The sequence below is a fragment of the Penicillium coprophilum genome (assembly GCF_028826855.1).
Source record: "Penicillium coprophilum strain IBT 35676 chromosome Unknown utg000002l_segment0_segment1, whole genome shotgun sequence".
NCBI lineage: Eukaryota > Fungi > Ascomycota > Eurotiomycetes > Eurotiales > Aspergillaceae > Penicillium > Penicillium coprophilum.
The window spans coordinates 1,228-22,726 of record NW_026622722.1 but is presented as its reverse complement, the minus strand read 5'-3'; the positions used below and the strand labels follow the sequence as shown (position 1 = coordinate 22,726).

Genomic DNA, 21,499 nt, shown 5'->3' with positions numbered 1-21,499 from the left:
CCTTTTTTTATCTTTCCCATCTTCTCTCTCACCAACAAGACACAGAATGGACAAGACAGCGCTTTCCAGTAACTGGAAGAAGCTGCAGGCAACACTCAAGAAAGATCCTGTCAAGCGCAAGCCCTCCGAGCTCGAATCCGGAGATGGCATCGTGAAGAAACGAAAATTGACCGAGAAGCAAAAACCATATAACCAAGCCGCCAAACCAATCAAGCGCAAGAGAATGTCTGTCAAGTCAGAGGCTGGCGATTCCGCGGATACCTCAACTTCAACGATTGAGACGAGTTCGCGTCACAAGGAAAATGAAGGCCGTTCATCAACGTAAGTGCTAGCAGATTGCCCCGCCGCACTATTTAAACTGTCCTATCGCTATATCAGCGACTAACTATCCGCCCCAGCGCCGAGCTAGGAAAATATATCGCAATGGATTGTGAAATGGTGGGCGTCGGACCAAACCCCGACAGCGATTCTGCACTTGCCCGTGTCAGTGTCGTGAACTTCAACGGCGACCAAATATACGATTCCTACGTACGTCCGAAGGAAATGGTCACAGACTGGCGCACGCATGTGAGCGGGATTGCTCCGAAGCACATGGTGGAGGCACGAACCCTTGAGCACGTCCAAAAAGAAATTGCAGATATCATGAAGGACCGCATTCTCGTCGGTCATGCCGTCAGCAACGATTTGGACGCTCTCCTCCTCTGTCACCCCAAGCGCGACATCCGAGACACGAGCAAGCACGCGCCATATCGGAGGATCGCAGGCGGTGGATCACCACGCTTGAAGATGTTGGCCGAGGAGTTCTTGGGAATCAAGATTCAGGACGGAGCGCATTCTAGTGTGGAAGATGCTCGGGCTACGATGGCTTTGTACCGTCGGGAGAAGGATGCGTTTGAGCGGGAGCATTTGAAGAAATGGCCCGCTCGGATGATTGCCGATAACAGGGAGAAGGGCGAGGGCCAGAAAAAGAAGAAGAAGAAGAAGACCACACGCAAGCGCTGATGTTGAATATTCGATGTAGCTTTCGAAGAGACATGCTTAGATACTCTGTACATGTATACCCCGATCATTGCCAATTGAATTTGCATTTCCACAAGAATCTAGAAGTCTGTCTTTCTCTCCCTTGCTTTAGGACTTCAAACGTCTTAAAACGTCTACAATATAGTTTTAGATAGCTAAATAGATGTTTTCTGTCTCGATTCCTCGGATTTCCACTTAACGCGGAGAACGGGAGAACGCGTCGCGCCTCACCTCCGATCTTTTACGAAAATCAACGCAACCATCCAAACAGCAGAACCCACGCAATACCTCTCCAATTCCAGACTTTAGACGGCATAAGAACAAATCGACAATCAATTGATCCCATTCAATATCCTGGAAAAGACCATCACTGCGCCACTAATCCTCAACACAGAACCATCTGCGAAGAGCAACCGACACAATGCCCGACATCTACACCATCCAGCCTCGCTCAAAAGCGAACTCACAATCTGCGAAAGATGACTCGACTCTAAAATGCATACCAAATATTATCCCATGCAGAATACACCACGATGGGCCAATTGATTCCTTGGATCGGCATTGGACAGTGAAAGATGAAAAAGGTACGCAAGACAGACAGCTGTGGCTGGACAAAATCTTGTTGGACTAATCTACTGCACAAACAAAAACTGACTTCTTCTCTTTATACACAGATAGTACACAAACGACGCATTTCCGAGGACGTAAACTTCGGGGCCGCCGCGTTGCCCTTCCTGAAGGCTATCAAGGTACGAGAAAACGTCCAAATGAACCTCCCAAGAATAAAAAAATCTGCGATTGAATCACGTTTGGCTGAGTCTATATTGGAAACATAAAGGTGTAGTCGCAACACCCACAGACCGTGTGCTACCTGCGACTCAACGGGCAGACAGTGATGACGCTGAGGATGCGGAGACTGAGCCCGAGGAACCAGTGAAGGTTATGGAGATGCAGGGAACTTTTGATGAGTTTGTAGTATGGGGACATGAGGTGCTTCCTGCAGCAGATGACACTTTTGTCAAGGGAGTGGAAGAGTGGCTGCAGTTTGCGGACGCGGTATGTTCTATTTCCCCTTCGATGATGGTTTATCCATGTTCCTTTCCTCCCTTGGGTCTTCTCTGATTGTCTATCAGATGCATACAACCCCAACTTCAGCGACGAATGGAAACAAGGAGTCTGCTGCTGCTTGAGGAAGGCTTGTTATGTCGGTTACGATGGAGTTGAGAGACGTTTCTGTGGACTCTAGACTGTATATCAATGCATTCGATAGTCTAATTTCGTGATATACACCTACTTTTGCTTGACTACTGAGTATCAAGATCTCCTTAAACCTTTATCGGACGGGAACTACGTGTTGAAGAAGGCTTGAGAGCAATTATTTATGGTTTATGTCATCAATAGATGCACTTGAGGCTCAATGTATCAGAATATCATAGTAGTTCTACGGTAATATGTAGATATCTAGCAACAAAATGAATTCTGGCAATGCAACAAAATCCCATAGATCTACACCAGAACGATAAACCTGACCGCCCCACCCGATAAAGCTGGATAAATCAGACAAAACATCTTGAATTCCCTACATTCCAACATTGAAAGCTTCCAAACATGGCCGACTCCCCAGACACCGACAAGATTGCCCCAGAGGCACTAATCACCAAATTTCAAGTGAGCAAGCTCCTCAAACAAGGTACGACTCATCCACCCCACTCCCCGTAGCAATCAAGAAACTAAAGAAACCCCTCCAGACCAAAATGGCCGACGAATCGCCCTGCTCGGCACAATTGATAACACGCAAGGCATCCTAATTGCGGAGAGAGCGGCATTCGCAACCGAATCCCTCGCCGTACTCCAAGCCTTCCACGCCGCAATCTCCCGAATCAACAACCTAGGCGACAACGACATCTACCGCTGGTACCTAGCCTCATCAAGCGGCAATACCACGGACCCAACCCCTGCCGAAGCTGCTATCCACCCGCAGCAGGATCTCAAACTCAACCTCATCTGGCCATGTACAGCACAACACATCAAGAAGTACTCGGACCAGCAGCTGCGAATGGTAACCGAGACGGCGGAGATATACCGCACACACGTGCGACCATACATGCAAGCGAAGCGCGAGGAAGAGCGGCTGAACTGGGTGTTTAATATTCTGGAGGGCAGGACTGAGCAAGAAGATGTGATTATGCGGGATGAGGGGCATGGGCCTGAAGATGGGTTTTTGATGCTGCCTGACTTGAATTGGGATCGAAAGAGTATGGGGTCGTTGCATTTGTTGGCTTTGGTGCAGAGGAGAGATATCTGGAGTTTGAGGGATCTTAAGAAGAGTTTCGTGCCTTGGCTGAAGTATTTGAGGGATAGGGTGCTTGAGGCTACGGTTTCTATGTATCCTGGTTTGGAGGAGGATCAGATCAAGCTTTACGTTCATTGTGAGTTGGTGTTTGGACTTGCACTACATTGCATTAAGGGTTTTTCTTTTGGCTGACTTTTGAATCCGGCAGATCAACCGACCTACTACCACTTCCATATCCATGTTGTCAATGTTATGCTCGAAGCTGGTGCAACGCAGGCAACGGGTAAGGCTTTTGGGCTGGAGAACTTGATCTCGCAGCTTGAGACTATGTCCGGAGATGGGGATGCTAGTCTGGCCGATGTTGATTTGACATACTTCGTGGGTGAGGCGAATGAGCTGTGGACGGATATTTTTGAACCATTAAAACAGGGAAAGCAGCCTAGTCAATAGAGGTGTCTCAGGTACATGTTGGTCAAGAGTTCTAATGACTAGAATGGTACAAGCATAACCCATTCTTCACGGCTGCAATGCTCTACATCTAGCCACGACTCGTCTTTGGTATATTGTAGCAAACATTACATTATACAGCCCCGAAAAGAATGAACCGATTTATGACAGTAGGATATTAATATACATTTTTTTGATGTCATATATATACGTTGATCAATTATACACGCTCCATCGCAATCCTTTCAGCATCATGCCTATCCGTCGAAGTCTGCGTAACCTCAAACGTGCGATGAATCCCCAACCCTATATCATTTGGCAATCGAGGCGAGGGTCGATCGATAGTCAACCTCTCCTCGCTGCTACTCGGGCTCGTGCCAAAGATATCATCATGATCCCTTTGGCTCTGGATAGTCGTAACAGTGACAGCAAGCTTATCCGGTCTTAAGTGAGACTGCGCGCTCTCATCCAACGAGCCTAAAGGGAAAGGACGATTTTCAACGCCGCCCAACTGGCGCGAGGCAGACCGTGAGCGTCCCCCCGGAAACCCAGAGTTGTAATCTGGGTCTGAGCGAGACCCCGTCCAGATGCGGAGGAGGGGGCGAAGGGTTGCGAGACTACCAGCTGTAATGCCGAGGCCTGCTTCGACGTTGGACCAGATGGCGATTTGGAATGTTGCGTCTAGGAGGGGGTTGGTTAGTTTTATGCTCATGTCGTGGTCTATCATTTGGGAGTAAGAACATACAGAGGAAATCAGGGTCCCGGAATGATCCGACAAAGGGAATCCGGACGATAACCGCCGATGAAGCACTGTAAACCGCCTTGTCAGCAATCTGGAACTAGGACGGAGATACGAAACAAGAACATACATGCAAGCCATGCTCAAAATGCCCATGACGGCGATCTTGGTCTGGCGCTTCATGTGAAGTTTGCGCACGAGGAAGATGGGCAACAAGCCGACGGTGAAATCACACAGTGCGGCAAATGCACTGTACACATAGGTCATGTTGACGATGATGCCCATATCGATGCAGCTACCTTTGATAGTAGGATCGTCGGAATACCGAGTCCAGAAGTATTCCAGTGGCTTGCACTGAAGGAGCATGAGGAACATGAAAACCAGACCTGCTATGACGGTCAAGGCCATGACGGTATAGAGGATGAAGGTATGAATAGGTTTGATGGTGATGCGCATAAGGAAAATGCAGACGGAGATCTTGCATCCCACCGAGGCGAAGCAGTAGGCGATCTCGCAGAGCCACCAATATCTCATTGCTATTATACGATTGGCGGCAGCGAGGTGTTTGAACATATAGCCTGTGCCATAAATCGAGCCTCCAAGCATTGTCCCGCAGAACATGGCATAGAATAACTGTGGTGGGGTTTTAGATATTTGTTATAGCGGGAAGGATCTTGGATCGAAGGATTCAAGGTTGAAGGATCCAAGGTTGAAGGATCCAAGGTTGAAGGATTCAAGATCGAACGTACCAGTGCAATTACCATAGTTCCATCATCCCATCCAAATGCCTTTACGATCCAGCCGCGCACATAGATACGCAGCATCACCGTGATGGTGGCGATGGGCAGAAAGACCGCGGGCACGATCTGAACCGCCGTGCTTCTTTGCTTTTCGTCTGTCATATCGGCAAAAGCTTGACATTGCCGGAAGGATTCAAATGTGGGGGAGAAGGATTCTTAATAAAAACGTTCTCCCTGACAGGACCCGCAGAAAAGCTACAAAATACAGGGGCAAAGGTAAAGAACTAGAACCTTTTAGCCTTTTCCTTGTCCAAGGCGCTTTTTTTTTTTAGTCCGGGAAAAAAACTTTGGACTCACGCTAAGCCAACAAGATGATCGACACGGCTCTCATGAATTTGTCCGCGGACGCTGGATTGACTCAGAGCGGATTCTATTCCCTGTCGATCTATGTGCTATACGACACAACATATAGACGGGATATAAATTAATAGGAAGGTATTCAAACTGCCGAGTATGCATGTGGTGGATGTGGATCGCCAAGAAGACGGACTTTTTTTTTTTGTGAAGAAATCCGCGTGTAAGATTGGGCTTTTGGCAGTTCTGGGCAGGGGTTTGCCAAAACTAGTTCACACCGTTAGGTCTAGCTTCATTCGACTTGGCCGAGTGTCCACTTTCCTGGCAGGCCGAAATTGGCCATGGGTCCGGTGTGTCAATCACTGCCGGGACTGGTTGATATTTAGAGCAAGTACGAGTGGCGATCATCAAGGTGACGCTAATGGCGTGTACTAGCTCGTCTTGGAAGGACTTTGCTGCCATTGCCTTACGGGAGACCTCGGACTTTAATCTCCCTGTGGACGATTTGGGACGCTGCTCGACTTCTGCGTGAAGATTCCTAAATAATATTTAGGGCTCGGATCTGCTGCCCAGGGCTATTAATATCATGTCAAATACTGCAAACAGTGCAAACACATTTCTGAAACAGCTTCGGGCTTGGCCATGTGTATCATGTTGGAAATGTAAGTCCAACTAGGTGTTTACTATTCTTAATTGAATTTTCTAAGACCTAATCAGTAAATTAATTCAGCCGTTGAAGCTCTCGATTAAAGCTCGATTGAAATGGAATTCGATTTAATTTGATTTAATATACGAGCACGTGGAACACTCCCGGACCCCCGCAATCCCCGACTTTATCCTAAACACAGGCACCATCATCACCACCATCACCACCGTCACTACCGTCAATACCATCACTATCATCACTACCATCACCATACCACAATGGCACATGTCGATGTTCCACACACCCAAAAGGCCTTTGTGCCACTAGGTTCGACTCCCAATTCCGTGCCAAACCCCCAAGGCTAACCCCTCTAGAAAACAACCCCGAAGTGATGTCACACCTAGTGCACCAACTCGGTCTCGCCCCGACCCTAGGCTTCACCGATGTATTCTCCATCGATGAGCCAGATCTCCTCGCCTTCGTCCCACGCCCCTCCCAAGCCCTCCTGCTCGTCTTCCCCGTCTCACAAACCTACGAAGCATCCCGTGAAACAGAAGACGCCTCAAAATCAAACTACACCGGCTCCGGCCCCGCAGAGCCTGTAATGTGGTTCAAGCAAACCATCCGTAATGCATGTGGGTTGATCGGCCTGCTGCACGCTGTCTCGAATGGCGAGGCTCGGAAACATGTTATTGCCGGTTCGGATTTGGATACGTTGCTCCGTGAAGCGGAGGGGTTGGAGCCGGTGAAGCGCGCCGATTTACTCTATGATAGCAAGGCGCTGGAGAGTGCGCATGCTGATGCGGCGAAGTTGGGGGATACGGCGGCGCCGGAGGCGGAGGATAATGTTGATTTGCATTTTGTTGCTTTTGTTCGGGGGCTTGATGGGACGCTTTGGGAATTAGATGGAAGGAGGAAGGGCCCATTGGCTAGGGGGGTGTTGAAGGAGGGGGAGGATGCGCTTAGTGAGGCTGCGTTGGAGTTGGGAGTAAGGAGGTTCCTGAAGATGGAGGCCCAGGGGGAATCCAGATTTGAGGTTTAGTTTGGTGAGTTTGGGGCCTTTGTTTGATTAGTGTGAGATGAGGATGAGTTGGTTTTTCCAAGGGTGTTTCTGGATCTGGTATCTGGATAGAGAGCATGTCTTTCTTGAGCTGCCTTGAAGGCAATGGTATGTTATTAAGTACATTGAATAATATGTGTCTGTGTTTGGGACTTCCGTTGACGAACAATAGGATCTACCGGGATGTGATATATTTATAGACCAGGTATATCTAGTGTGTTCGAATATCGCACACATCTTGCGCCTCAATCGCAATGCCGACCCGCTTCAGGGAAAAAAAAGGCAGTCCACTAGGCTATCTCTTCTTGTGCTCCGTGATATCAACACCAGAAGAAATCACAGGATTAGTAGTGGCAGTAATGCCGGTCTTCTCGCTAACCTCCTCGCCAGTCTCATCGCCGGGAATCAACCGGGCGTTTTGTGGGACAGAGTTTCCTTGTTTACCAATACTCAAAAACGGCACCAAAATCAAAGACGCTCCCGAAGCCGCAGCGGCAAACCAATAAACCGAGAGATAAGGTCGAATAGCAGGTGAGGAGGCAGTCATGCGAAGAGCGACCGAGCTTTGCACAGACGTAGCAATACCAAGACCCAGGTTGCTGCATAGCTTGTTGACAGTATTGAAGATACCACCAGCGATAGATTGTTGGGAAGGTGGGAGGGTGGACATCACATACATCTAGACGAGGTTAGTCAATCCCACAAAAATATATCGCATAAACTCGAGGAATAGAAAGGATATTGGGGGCTGAGTGTACATTTGTGACGTTAAATTGAATGTCAGCACCAACAACGACAAGAACTAATGCTGGGAAAATAAATGTCCAGTAGGACGCTTCTTGTGTCATGAAGCTCAGGATAAGGAACGAGGCCGTATATGCCAATGCTCCGATGCCGGTCAAAATTTTGTTGCTTACGCGATGCAGAACCAGACCGCAGACGACATTGACTAGCACCCCGCTGACAACCATAGGGAGTAGCTGGACGGTGATCTCTAGGGCAGACAGATGCTTTAGGTTTTGAAGATAGAGAGAGAGGAAGAAGCTGACAGCAGAGAACCCCATGAAGCCAATGCAGCAAGTTCCAATGAGCTGAACAGTCAATTTCGATCTATGATTCCAGAAGAAGTGGGCACACTTACCAGAGAGAAGTTACGGTCTCGCCAGACCCAAAGAGGCATCAGAGGGTGCGTAGCAATGGACTGCCAGTAGAGGAACGCCACGAGGAGGAAAAAGCCCACAATAAACAGAGCAAGGACATATCCCGTTTTCCAGCCATTCGGTGCATCTGCAGCAAGACTATGAAAGTGGTCAGCGGGAATCCCATGAACTTGTCGAGCACATCAGAGAGAAAACATACGAAAGCGAACTCGAAAAGAACGCAAACCCAACAATAACCAACATCATTCCAAGAAGATCGAACTGTTTCAAAGCATTCACGCTCAAAGGCGCCCTATCAAACCCATCAGCCGGCACCGTCCACACGGTCAAAATGGTGAAGATAGCATAGACAACAGCGAGAGCCCAGAAAGAAGCGCGCCAGTTATACAACTGCGCCGCGACACCGGAGATGATCATGCCGCCGACAAATCCAAGCGGGTTTCCCGCGCTGAAGCAGGCAAAGGCAAGGTTCTTTCGCTTCGAGGGCTTCTCGTAAGTCGCACCCAGGGTGCCAACCGCAGGTGGGACGACAGCGGCTGCAAATAACCCTAAAATTCCCGAGAAGACATTCATATAAATGGCGTTTGTTGCGAAGCCCGCGATGAGGAGCGAGAAAGTGAAACCGGCCATGCCGATGATGAAGAGCACCTTCCGTCCGAACATGTCGGCCAACTTCCCGAAGGTAAGTAGAAAGGCGCCGCTGGTGAGACTATCCGGGGATGCATGGTTAGTTGTGTATGCTGTGTGATATACGTATATGATGTATACGGGGAATGGGACGAGATCAAAGTCGGATAACCCCCGGGAAAATCCTGGAGAGACATCGATATAGAAAATTGTACGTACGAAGCACCGGCATTGATCCAGGTGATTTCAGCGGCATTCATGTGTAGATCTTTGCCAATCGATGCGGTTACTCCCACGATGCAGCCCTGAAAGAATGACTGCTGGCCAATGGCCATTGTGGCAGTCAAGACGAAGAGAACTTCTTGGAATGTGCTGTTGAAACATTTGGGACGCTCCGAGTCGACTTCGGAAGCATTTTCTTGATCTTTGGCCATTTCTAAAGAAATTTTACTTGACATAGAAAATCAGTTGGGGCCGAAAATTCTGTCTATTCGACCGGTTTAGGGGGGGTCACACAGGTCAATTTGTCTACAGAGAGACTTTTTCGCCAGTGGACGTTTCTGGGCAATGATAATTGATCTGTTCTTTCATTTAAATCAAAAGTCACCAAAAGTCACTAAAAGTCACTAAAAATCATATACATCGGATTTTAGGCCGCGGGACATGGCTTTCCCTTTCCGTTTTAGTGCTCACCCCTTGCCGCTTTTTGATCACTGAGTAGAACTGAGCACGCCTATGAGTATTCCGCGTAATCAACAAACCCCTAGAGTCACTGAGTATCACGGGTTTTGATCCCTGCACCCCAAAAATCAGCAATTGCACCCTATTAGTAATCATGTGATTATAGGGTGTACCCTATCGGAATAAATTGGATAAAGGTCACATGACTGGTAACCTTATATATTAGATCTCCTATAGTAATATATCATATTTATATACAAAAGCCTCAATTTATCCGCATTGGGTAGTTTTTAAACGTATGATTCCTCTCCCCATAGGCCGAGCACCTGCTTGGGGCCTTCTACCTCTTGATTAGGCGCTCCTCCTGCCTAAATAGGCAATTCGTGTCCCGTTTTGGCTACGGTATCCTTAGGGGGAGGATTGGGACCAATTGACTACCTAGAATCGTTTTAATATACCAAAATAGGTCGATATCGCTAAATTGGATAGGCGTATTTAATCTGATAAGATTAGATAAGTAGTGCTTATATAGAAGCCCTATAGAGTGAGTGAAATACCTAGAATATAGCCCAATTCCGCTAGGTGAGAGTGCTAATTCACGTTGGGTATAGATTAATCTAATAGTATAATTAGATATATAAGCCCTAACTAAGTTATATAGCTAGAATATTACTATCTTTAGTATAAGGATCTTATCAGATTTAATTTTAATCTTAATCCCTACTTACTACTATATAAATACCTTATTAACTGTATTAAAAATAGTTAAAAGGTCTCTATTTACACTATTTAGCTCCGCTTTAAGCTAAATATAAGAACCTTTAGAGCGAGAACTTACTAAATTACTAAAATAGGTAATATCTTTCACTAGAAATCGGATAAATTTCTATTTATAGGTTAGCCACGTAGTAAATATGTAAGCATAATAGTAATTATGAGCACTTTAGCAGAAATAATATTATAGCCTAATAGTAGGTTATAATATTTTGTAGGGGAAGGTGTATTAGGTAAGCTTTATCTTATATAATATTGTATTATATAAGATATAGAAAGGTTTATACTTAGCTTAAGTAGATAATAATAGGTGAGAGGTAAGAAAAGTTGTATTAATTAATTATTTTCTAGCTAGGAATCCTTCATTCCTTATATAGGCAAGCTCTAGCAGTATAGAATATCATAGAAAGTCATTAATAATAGAATGACTTTATTATAATATCCTAGATTTATAGCGATATATTGTGAGTTATAATATAGTTTACCGTAAATAATATATCTAAGGTTCTCTTAGGTACTACCGGTAAAATATATATCTTATCCTCACACACTATAGTATATAAATATATATCTTACAATTACTATTATACTTACACACCCCCTTAATCCTTATAATCTTTATAAGGATTATAAGTATAAGTATATAGTATAAATATATATATATATATATATATATATATATATATTATAGGTCTTTATATAGTATCTAACTTAGCTAGATCTGTAAAAGCCTTATATAATATATTATTAACATTTTTTGTTAAAAAATCTACTAGTATATATTTAGAAGGTATTTAATTAATAGTGATTTTACCTTCTAATAAAGCTTACCTTATAAAATAGTATATTATTTTAATATATTTTAATCGTTTGTGGAATTCTGGATTCTTAGCTAGTTTCTTAGCTAATTCACTATCAACTAAAATAGTAGGTATACTATTTGTATATCCTAGATCTAGCTCTATATTTAATAAATTAAATATATTAGCTAGATATATAGCTTCTTTAGTAGCTTCTTTTAGTGCTATATATTTAGCTTTATAGCTACTAATTGCTATTGTTTTTTGTAGTTAAGAATTCTAACTAATAGGGTTATTAATCCCTATATTAGGGCTTAGGCTAAATATATAGCCTAACGTAGATTTTCGTTGATCTAAATTATTACCCTAATTAGTATCAGAATAGCCCTTTATATATAGGTCATTACCTAAGTAATTATATACTAATCCTGTAAGCATAATAGTAATTGTAAGATATATTATGGTGTGTGAGGATAAGATATATATTTTACCGGTAGTATCTAAGAGAACCTTAGATATATTATTTACGGTAAACTATATTATGACTCACAATATATCGCCATAAATCTAGGATATCATAATGAAGTCATTCTATTATTAATGATTTTCTATGATATTCTATACTGCTAGAGCTTGCCTATATAAGGAATGAAGGATTCCTAGCTAGAATAACAATCAATACAACTTTTCTTACCTCTCACCTATTATTATCTACTTAAGCTAAGTATAAACCTTTCTATATCTTATATAATATAATATTATATAAGATAAAGCTTACCTAATACACCTTCCCCTACAAAATATTATAACCTACTATTAGGCTATAATATTATTTCTGCTAAAGTGCTTATAGGTTATGAGCCCGGCTTGCTATATATTTCCTAAATAGGAAATACCGATATATTGCCGAGCCTTCTCCGAATAATTTCCGAATTACTATATTTAGTAAGATACTAAATATAGTAATATACTATATTACTCAATATAGTAATATACTATATACTCTTAAGTATATAGTGATATATTCTCACAATTATATATAGTATATATTACTATATATAGTGAGTTATATATATAAGTATACTATTATATATAGTATACTATATATATACCTGATCTCCGATATTTACTATATATCTTACTATAGCCTCCCTAGATAAGATATATCTCCCTAAGCTTAGGGGCTCGGAGAACTATATTATATGGTCTATTAGGGTCAAAGCAGCCCTAATAAAGGATAACCTATATATACCTATAGAAACTCCTTCTATTAGTGTTAAAAACAATAAGGCTATATCTGTTTTAAAGCTTTATTGTGATAATAGGCCCCTCCTATATCTAAAAGATATAGAGAGTGCTAATAAGGCCTAGCTTCGCTTAGAAGCCCTATATAACCCTAAGGGTTTTACTACTAAATATTTAACCCTAAAAGATTTCTTTAACACTAGATTAAATGATTTTAATTCAATAGAAGAATATCTTAATAAGGTTAAAACCTTAGTAGATAACCTTAAGGGTAAAGGTATTAATCTACCTAATTAGGTAGTGATAGCCTAGGTTCTTAATAGTCTAAATAATGACTATAAAGGGTTTATTCAAAACATAACCCAGTTATTGAGAAATGACCCTAAATTATATACAGTGGAAACCTTATTTTCTAGCTTAATTGATAAAGCTAGGGGTAGGGAATCTTCTATATATAAAGGTAGTCATTATACGAATATTATAATGCTTAAATATAAGCATTATAAATCGTATAAAAATAAGCCTTTTAAAGGAAAATACTACCAACACTATAAGGTTATTAGTTATAATACTAATACCTACTAGCTATTATTTCCTAATCTAGCTCCTAAGGGCTGGATTCCGAAAGGTAAAAGGGCTAAAAAGACTATTAAACCCCCTATTTCTACTACTAAGGAATCCTTTAGGGCTAAAACTATAAATTCAATAAGCCCTAGGACTCCTAAACAGCTAGAATCACAAGATTAGATTATATCTAATATAGTAGATACCCCTAAATCTACTAAAGATATAGATATACTATCTAATCTATCTGATTTACCTAAATCAGATAAAGAGCTATATACTAGTATTGAAAATCAGCCTAATAATCAAACTGATAATCAAACTAATAATTAATTACTAGATATAGATAATAATATAGAAGAGGTATATCCTCTATTATTATATAGTACTAAACTATAGACTGAAAAACCACTAGATAATATAGGATTAAATCCTATAAAAGAAAAAGTGGATTTTATTCTTGATAGTGCTGCCACTATTAGTACTATATATAAATTGCAATATCTTTCTTCTGCTGAACCTACCACTACTATAGTAAAGTAGGGTAAAGCTAATACTATTAAAGCAACCTATAAGGGTGATATATATATAAAATCTAATACTGGATATATATACTTATTAAGAAATATTTTCTATATAACTAATCTAGGTATTAATCTTATTAGTATACACCAGTTATCTAATTTAATAGCCCTATGTATAAAAAATAAGGTATACTTATATACACCTTTAAAGAAAATAGTTACTATAGCTAATAAGAGAGATAACTTATACTATATAAAAACCACTATATTACAAAGAACTATAAATACTATAGTAGCTACTAGGACTAATCAACCTAGTATACCTACTAATAGTAATAATAGCTATATTCCTAAAAGGACTATAGATAGTAATATAGTGGATAATATACAAAAGTGGTATATTAGATTAGGGTATATTAATATATAGCCCTTAAAAATTCTATTAAAGGCCCTAGGGATTAATATAACCCTAGAATATATTAAGGCTTTCCTTAATAAAAAATGTAAAGTATATCTTTTATCTAAAGATAATAGATATATATATAGGAAGTCAAATAATCCTACTAAATTTAATATTTTAGATAGGATATATAGTAATTTAGGTAGTCTATTACCACCTACCTATAATAAATATAGGTATTATATCACCTTCCTAGATAAAAAATCTCGATATCTTTGGATTAGCCTATTATATTCCAAAGATAATACTTATAAAGCATTCGAAGATTTTAAGGTCTTTATAGAAAATTATACAAAAAGAAAAATTAAACAGTTCTTTACTAATAAAGGTAGAGAATATATCAATAAGCAATTTCAATTAGCCCTAAATAAATATAGTATTAGTTATATAACTATTCCTAGTTATACTAAGGAACCTAATAGGCTAATTGAAAGAATTAACCTTACTTTATTTAATAAAGTAAGGGTAGTGCTTATTCAGTCTAAAAGCCCTAATTATCTATAGGGAGAAGCACTCTAAGCTATAACCTATATATATAATAGGACCCTATATAGGGCTTTAGGATTCTTAACCCCTTATGAATCATTAAAGGGGGTAAAGCCTAATATAACTAATATTAGGACTTAGGGCTCTTTAGCCTACTATTATACAAATAAATATAAGACTAAGCTATCTCCTAGAAAGGAAGAAGCTATTTTAATAGGATATAGTGATTATAATCACTATAAAATATAGGACTATAAAAGGCAAAAATGCCTATGGTCTAGGGATATTACTATATATGAAAATTAATTCCTAAAAGAAATATCTCGAGATATAGATCCCTATAGGACTAAATTAATTAGTCCTAAATATCTAAATCCTAGTAGTTATAAAGACTTAAATTCTAGGGAAGTTAGTATAGATCCTAATAATCCTATTAAGGATAATATAAGTAATAATAATAGAGTATTAACTAGAAGAGAAACCTCTAGAATTGATACCGACCCTAAATATAGGATCGAAGTTCAAATACCTATATTATATACTATTAAGGATACTATACTAACTAATTATATTAGCTCTATTAAGACTAATATAGATAATAGGTTTCTATTAACCGCTTCACTATTAACTGAACCTAATAGCTTTGATAAAGCTATAAATAGTCCTAAAAAGGATAAATAGTTTAGGGCTTGCTTAGCGGAAGTCAAAGAACTTGAAAAACAAGAAACCTATAAAATAATAGATATACTACCTAATATAAAACCTATTAAGGGTAGATAGGTTTTTAAGAAAAAACCTATTAATAGTCCTAATCCGGATAAGGACTATATAACTAATAGTAATAAAACTATTAGATATAAAGCTAGGTAGGTAATTCAAGGATTTTAGCAAAAACTAGGTATTGATTTCCTAGAAACCTTTTCTACTATGTGTAGAACTGAGTCTTAGTATCTAATATTGATAATAGTAGTTAATAAAGGCTAGTACGTACTATAATATAATGTTAAAAATACCTTTGTATATACTAATATAGATGCTGAAATATATACTATCCTACCTATAGGAGTATATAATAACCCTAATAAGTGCTGTTATCTAAAGAAAGCACTATATAGTCTAAAATAAAGCCCTAGGCTTTAGTATAAATATCTATCTAATATATTAGCTAAATTTAACTTTAAGGTATTTATATACGATAAAGGTATATATATAAACCCTAAAGATCAATATATACTAATTTGTTATGTTAATAATATATTAGTAATACACAAAGATTTAAGCTATATTTATAATATAGTAGCTAAAATAAAGCACTATATAAAGATAGAAGAAATTGGTATAGTATCTACATTCTTAGGTAATAGTATATCTATTAACTATAAAGATAAGATACTATATATAGACCAAAAGGGATATATAGAGAAACTATTAAATAAGTTCTCTATTTATAATAATCCTAGTTATAAGCCTATTAAAACACCGGGTAAACCGGGTTTAAAGCTTAAAAAGAATACTACAAATATAAGCCCACAAGATATTAAAGAATATCAGAAATAAATAGGGTCTTTACTCTATTTAGCCCTAAAGACTAGGCCTAATATAACCTTTGCTACTATATACTATACTAGATATATAAGCAATCCTAGTAAGGACTATTTTATAGCCCTAAATAGGATTTAGAAATATTTACTAGTATATCCTAATATAGGATTAGTATATAATTACTTAGGTAATAACCTATATATAAAGGGCTATTCTAATACTGATTAGGGTAATGATTTAGATTAACGAAGATCTACGTTAGGCTATATATTTAGCCTAAGCCCTAATATAGGGATAAATAACCCTATTAGTTAGAATTCTCAACTACAGAAAATAATAGTAATTAGTAGCTGTGAAGCTAAATATATAGCACTAAAAGAAGCTACTAAAGAAGCTATATATCTAGCTAATATATTTAATTTATTAAATATAGAGCTAGATCTAGGATATACAAATTGTATACCTACTATCTTAGTTGATAGTGAATCAGCTAAGAAACTATCTAAGAATCCAGAATTCCATAAACGTTTAAAGTATATTGAAATAATATATCATTTTACAAGGCAAGCTTTATTAGAAGGTAAAATCATTGTTAATCAAATACCTTCTAAATATATGCTCGTAGACTTTTTAACAAAGAATGTTAATAATATCTTATATAAGGCTTTTATAGATCTAGCTAAGCTAGGTACTATATAAAGACCTATAATATATATATATTTATATATATATATATTTATACTATATGCTTATACTTATAATCCTTATAAAGATTATAAGGATTAAGGGGGTGTATAAGTATAATAGTAATTGTAAGATATATTATGGTATGTGAGGATAAGATATATATTTTACCGGTAGTATCTAAGAGAACCTTAGATATATTATTTACGGTAAACTATATTATAACTCACAATATATCGCCATAAATCTAGGATATCATAATGAAGTCATTATATTATTAATGACTTTCTATAATATTCTATACTGCTAGAGCTTACCTATATAAGGAATGAAGGATTCCTAGCTAGAAAATAATTAACGAATACACCTTTTCTCACCTCTCACCCATTATTATCTACTTAAGCTAAGTATAAACCTTTCTATATCTTATATAATACAATATTATATAAGATAAAGCTTATTTAATACACCTTCCCCTACAAAATATTATAACCTACTATTAGGCTATAATATTATTTCTGCTAAAGTGCTCACAAACTTTATAAAAAGATACCCTTTTTTATCCTCTAAATTCTTAAGATACTATAATTATAAATATATAAAATATAAAGATCTTAAGATTATCTAGGAGTAGTTTCATCTTATCTAAAAGATAATCCTCTAGTTTAGAATTAACCCTAATAATATTTATAACTTTAATAAGATTAGTTTTACTATAGGCTTAACTATAATAGTAAAGGTAATTATAAGGAGTAAATTCTATAGTTAGCGTTTACTTTTATAACCTAGAAATTATAAATAGGTAACTACTATTAAATATATTAATATATTAGGTTAGGCCCTCCCTCTATATATTATTTTTAAAGGTAAAGTCTTTATTAAATTATAGTTTAATAGTTTTCTAAATAATTAGCGATTTAAAGTTAGTCCTAATAGCTAGACTTCTAATAAAACTAGACTTTACTAGCTTAAAAAGCTCTTTATTCCTAATATTTCTTTATATATAAAGGGGAGATATTAGCTTTTAATACTTAATAGATATAGAAGCTATTTAACCCTAAAATTTAATAAGATCTATAAATAAAATAAGGTTATACTAATCTATATACCTCCTTATTTATCTTATCTTTTATAGCCTCTTAGTATTAGTTATTTTATAGTGTTAAAATAATTATATAGATAGCTAGTTAAGTTAAAGATAAGAAGTAGAATTAACTATATTAATAAACTTAACTTCCTTAAAGTATATCTATCTACTTAAATTAAGACTTTTAAATTAGAGACTATTAAAAATAGCTTTATAGTAGCTAGTTTAGTACCTTTTATATCTAATTAAGTAATTAAGAAGCTTAATATTCGACTTTAAACCCCTACCCCCCTTTAGTAGGGGGAGCGATTAAGACCTATTAAACTATATATTATTATAAAAGTAAGTATCCTTAATTAAAGCCTTACTTTATATATATTTATATAGCCTACTAAGTCCCCTAAATAAAGCGATTAATTAGATCTTAAAGGCCTATTAAATTATAATATAGTCTACCGCTTTACTTAAGAAGGAAGTAAGCGAGCTATATACTATAAATAAGAAGTAAAAGTAAAAAAGGACTTAATCCCGGAAGTAGATACCCACTAAGTAAGGGCTCTTAGTTTAAGAAGCTTCTTAGTTAATTACTAAGCTAGTAGAAGTAGATAAAGTACCCCCTCCCCTCCACAAAGAAGCCCTTCGCTAGGTTTATAACCACGTACGTAGGCCCTACTAAAGTGTGGTGGCTATAGAGAAATAGGGTATAAAACCAATAGGTATTTAGCTAGATAAATCAATTTAGTTGAATTAATTTAATAGTGTTTTGGTTAAGATAAATATAGTTGAATTTAATAGGTGGATATAGGTACGTAGCTCGCTTGTGTGCGTAGCTCGCTTGTGAAATACGTTATAAAATATTATAACCTATTATTAGGCTATAATATTATATCTGCTAAAGTGCTCACAAAATAAATATTAGAGGTACTATTTGCTATTTTTAATACTTATATAGAGCTAAAAAGGATAGCCTTCCCTTTTTGAGCTAGTTATCCGAGGTTTTTAGCTAATTGTAGGCTTTTGATCCTATCTTAGCTCGCCTGATTCGATACATTGTATAGTCACAGATCTACCTAGATTACTCCGCTTGATAGTAGTGCAATAGCCCTGTGATAGGGCATGCTTCTGTACCATTTCGAGTAATTTATCGCGAGTATCATATACCGCTTCCGGGGGGGAGAAGTGCTAGTAAAACCATTGAATTAGTATAAAAGATAGGTAAGGTGGAGGTAATATGCTTACCTAGAGAGGTGGGGTTGATTGTAGCCAATTTTGCAGCGGTTGATTGGATCAGATCAATAGATATCAGATGATTTATATAGAAACTAGGGTGAAGAGAGAGAGAGAGAGAGAGAAAGAGAGAGAATTGGGAAGGGGGGAGGTGGTATTTATATCGTATACAGTGGTTGCTATAGGGTAGTGTTAGCTCCACAAGGATCGGACGTGGCTAAGCATCTCTTGGTGCTGGTACACAGCCTTGGCCACTTCATCGTAGGTCAAAATCTCGGAGGCTAGGGCTTTCCCCGATAACCAGCTGGTTCACCAACGCCGTGCGCTAGGCACCAGTCAGGCTCGCTTTGCCCAGTCCTCAAGAAAAGGTTGGCTTCATGCACGTTCAGGTTGAACTTGATTGTCATCTCACAGCCTATTTTAAAAGATGCATGGAGTGGCTTCTGGAATGGATTCATAGGTTGTGCAAGAAATCATCTCCTAAGTTCCACCTGGGGTACGTGGTATGATTTGTTTCTGTTGTGATATGAGGCTAGTGCAGATCAGGAACAAAGCCGCATCGTCGGAAATAATTCCGAGGTTTCTTTACGAAGAACGAAGTTGATTATAAATCTATTTGGTCCTCTTGCTGTATCATAAATTCACGTATTCGCTTGAAATAACAACTTACTCAATTCCTCTGAATGACAACAGTTGTGACCCAACACGCGACGAGCTAGGAGAAGAGTGGGGCGATTAACGGAGAGGCCAATCACAAGGGATCGTTTCGAGGGTGTGATGGACTACACTGCAGATAGGGATGAGTGGGCGAAGTTATGACAGAGCACGCGATATGTATTACCACGTAGACCAATAGGAGTGTAAAGAATTCCATTGGGGGCTTAAGTTGACTTGAAATAGAGTATAAAGAATTCCCGAATGATAATCTTACCCTGTGATTACACGCCCAAAATTTCTTAAACCCGAGGTCAGCACGGATTTTTCGAGCGAAGGAAGCCAAACAGTCCATGTTCCTCTAATTCTCGAGAAAGTGCTTCCTTAGACGCGCCGTTTCCCGTTAGATTGCCGGCATTTGACTCACATCTATCTGTCGCTAGCGTGACGTTGACTTCCTCTTTGACGGCTTTGCTTTCTTCACCGCTACATCTCTTGTTGAGCAATGCCTTTGTAGCCACGGCTAAGCTTGCAATGGTGGGAAATTGGTTGTGCCAGCACTTTCGAATCAGTTCGTCGACCATTGGATCACAATCCAAGACTGGGAACTGCATGGCCTGTAGTAAATCCCTGAGCGCTGGACCACGGTCATGCGGAGCGTCCGTGAGCCTTTTATCCCCGTATACTTCCATGCCGTAGTTGATGTAATAGTATATAGAGCCAAGGGCGAATTGCTCGGTTCGAGGTCCCAGGAGCCCGGCTGCACAGCCAGGCACATCATATTCCGGCTCACTCTCCCTCAGCTCCCTTCCCCACGGCTCTTGGCAAACCGTGAACGGTGTTCCAAATGACGCTGCATTGTCAAAATCTGTCACCTTGATTCTGTTGCTGTCAAGGAGAATATTCTCTGGTCGGAGATCACCATGAGCGAGATTAAGGGATTCAAGGAAAGCGATGGCTTGGGTAACATCATTCATCCATGCGAGTTGTAGATGCAGCGGTTCCAATCTATCCACATGGGTAACCACCCAGATTTTGCGATCGAAGGTGTGATTGGCTTGAATTCGGTCGGCAAGAGATCCATCTATTCAGTTGATCAATAGAGATGTTCTTGTAACCATAGATCTCAGGAGTATCACCTCTCATATGCTCAAGGAAGATCCCGTCGTCCGTGTAGTAGAAACACTGCACAATAAATGCGCAGGATGCTTGTCGGGAGAAAGTTTTATAGATCTCAAGTTCGTTACAAAATTGCTGTCTCGCGAAATCGTCGGTGTGTGGGACTTTGACCGCAATACCAGGGCCGACCTGGTAGATGAAGGAGATGCCTCCGAACGCAATCAGATGCACGTTCTGGAATTGGTCTCTTATCTCCATGGGTCCTGAGCTTCGCAAAACGTGATGATATCAGGAGTATACAGATCTTTGGAAGATCGAGCACTTAGTGAGGAAAGAGTCAGAATCAGCGAAGGGTTGGATGGAAGGGTCTTTAAGCGCTTTGTATGGATTATATAATATAAACACTTATAGTTTCCACTTCACCTCCTACATCCCTAGCTATATAGTTACCTTTATAGATAATATCTTAATCTATAGTAAGAATATTAAAGATTACTAGTAATAGGTTAGAGAGGTACTCTATTATCTATAAAAAGTAGGGTTATAAGTTACCTTATTAAAATCTA

The 21,499-nt window shown here is 38.9% G+C and overlaps 8 protein-coding genes across 8 annotated transcripts; 4 read left to right on the top strand and 4 right to left on the bottom strand.

Annotated features, from left to right (window-relative positions):
* Nucleotides 1-46: 46 nt before the first annotated feature.
* On the top strand, nt 47-1,002 carry rex4 (putative 3'-5' exonuclease; the record flags this gene model as incomplete). The annotated part of the gene is made up of 2 exons (XM_056673208.1): nt 47-321; nt 399-1,002. The coding sequence occupies 2 exons, from the start codon at nt 47-49 to the stop codon at nt 1,000-1,002; spliced, it is 879 nt and encodes a 292-aa protein (XP_056533733.1).
* Nucleotides 1,003-1,441: 439 nt separating this feature from the next.
* Nucleotides 1,442-2,210, top strand: N7500_002061 (ribonuclease H2 subunit C; the record flags this gene model as incomplete). The annotated part of the gene is made up of 4 exons (XM_056673207.1): nt 1,442-1,604; nt 1,695-1,769; nt 1,859-2,076; nt 2,154-2,210. 4 exons carry the CDS (start codon nt 1,442-1,444, stop codon nt 2,208-2,210), a joined length of 513 nt encoding a protein of 170 aa, XP_056533732.1.
* A 418-nt stretch (nt 2,211-2,628) lies between these two features.
* N7500_002060 (putative mRNA decapping hydrolase) lies at nt 2,629-3,763 on the top strand (the record flags this gene model as incomplete). Its single annotated transcript, XM_056673206.1, has 3 exons — nt 2,629-2,710; nt 2,769-3,449; nt 3,522-3,763. 3 exons carry the CDS (start codon nt 2,629-2,631, stop codon nt 3,761-3,763), a joined length of 1,005 nt encoding a protein of 334 aa, XP_056533731.1.
* Nucleotides 3,764-3,980: 217 nt separating this feature from the next.
* On the bottom strand, nt 3,981-5,401 carry N7500_002059 (putative integral membrane protein; the record flags this gene model as incomplete). The annotated part of the gene is made up of 4 exons (XM_056673205.1): nt 3,981-4,441; nt 4,506-4,570; nt 4,630-5,132; nt 5,249-5,401. 4 exons carry the CDS (start codon nt 5,399-5,401, stop codon nt 3,981-3,983), a joined length of 1,182 nt encoding a protein of 393 aa, XP_056533730.1.
* Nucleotides 5,402-5,860: 459 nt separating this feature from the next.
* Nucleotides 5,861-6,246, bottom strand: N7500_002058 (uncharacterized protein; the record flags this gene model as incomplete). Its single annotated transcript, XM_056673204.1, has 2 exons — nt 5,861-6,131; nt 6,209-6,246. The coding sequence occupies 2 exons, from the start codon at nt 6,244-6,246 to the stop codon at nt 5,861-5,863; spliced, it is 309 nt and encodes a 102-aa protein (XP_056533729.1).
* Nucleotides 6,247-6,517: 271 nt separating this feature from the next.
* N7500_002057 (ubiquitin carboxyl-terminal hydrolase) lies at nt 6,518-7,281 on the top strand (the record flags this gene model as incomplete). The annotated part of the gene is made up of 2 exons (XM_056673203.1): nt 6,518-6,566; nt 6,614-7,281. 2 exons carry the CDS (start codon nt 6,518-6,520, stop codon nt 7,279-7,281), a joined length of 717 nt encoding a protein of 238 aa, XP_056533728.1.
* A 313-nt stretch (nt 7,282-7,594) lies between these two features.
* On the bottom strand, nt 7,595-9,520 carry N7500_002056 (Major facilitator superfamily domain general substrate transporter; the record flags this gene model as incomplete). The annotated part of the gene is made up of 5 exons (XM_056673202.1): nt 7,595-7,978; nt 8,058-8,390; nt 8,441-8,597; nt 8,659-9,168; nt 9,306-9,520. 5 exons carry the CDS (start codon nt 9,518-9,520, stop codon nt 7,595-7,597), a joined length of 1,599 nt encoding a protein of 532 aa, XP_056533727.1.
* Nucleotides 9,521-20,128: 10,608 nt separating this feature from the next.
* On the bottom strand, nt 20,129-21,191 carry N7500_002055 (uncharacterized protein; the record flags this gene model as incomplete). Its single annotated transcript, XM_056673201.1, has 2 exons — nt 20,129-20,898; nt 20,954-21,191. The coding sequence occupies 2 exons, from the start codon at nt 21,189-21,191 to the stop codon at nt 20,129-20,131; spliced, it is 1,008 nt and encodes a 335-aa protein (XP_056533726.1).
* Between the last annotated feature and the right edge of the window lie 308 nt (nt 21,192-21,499).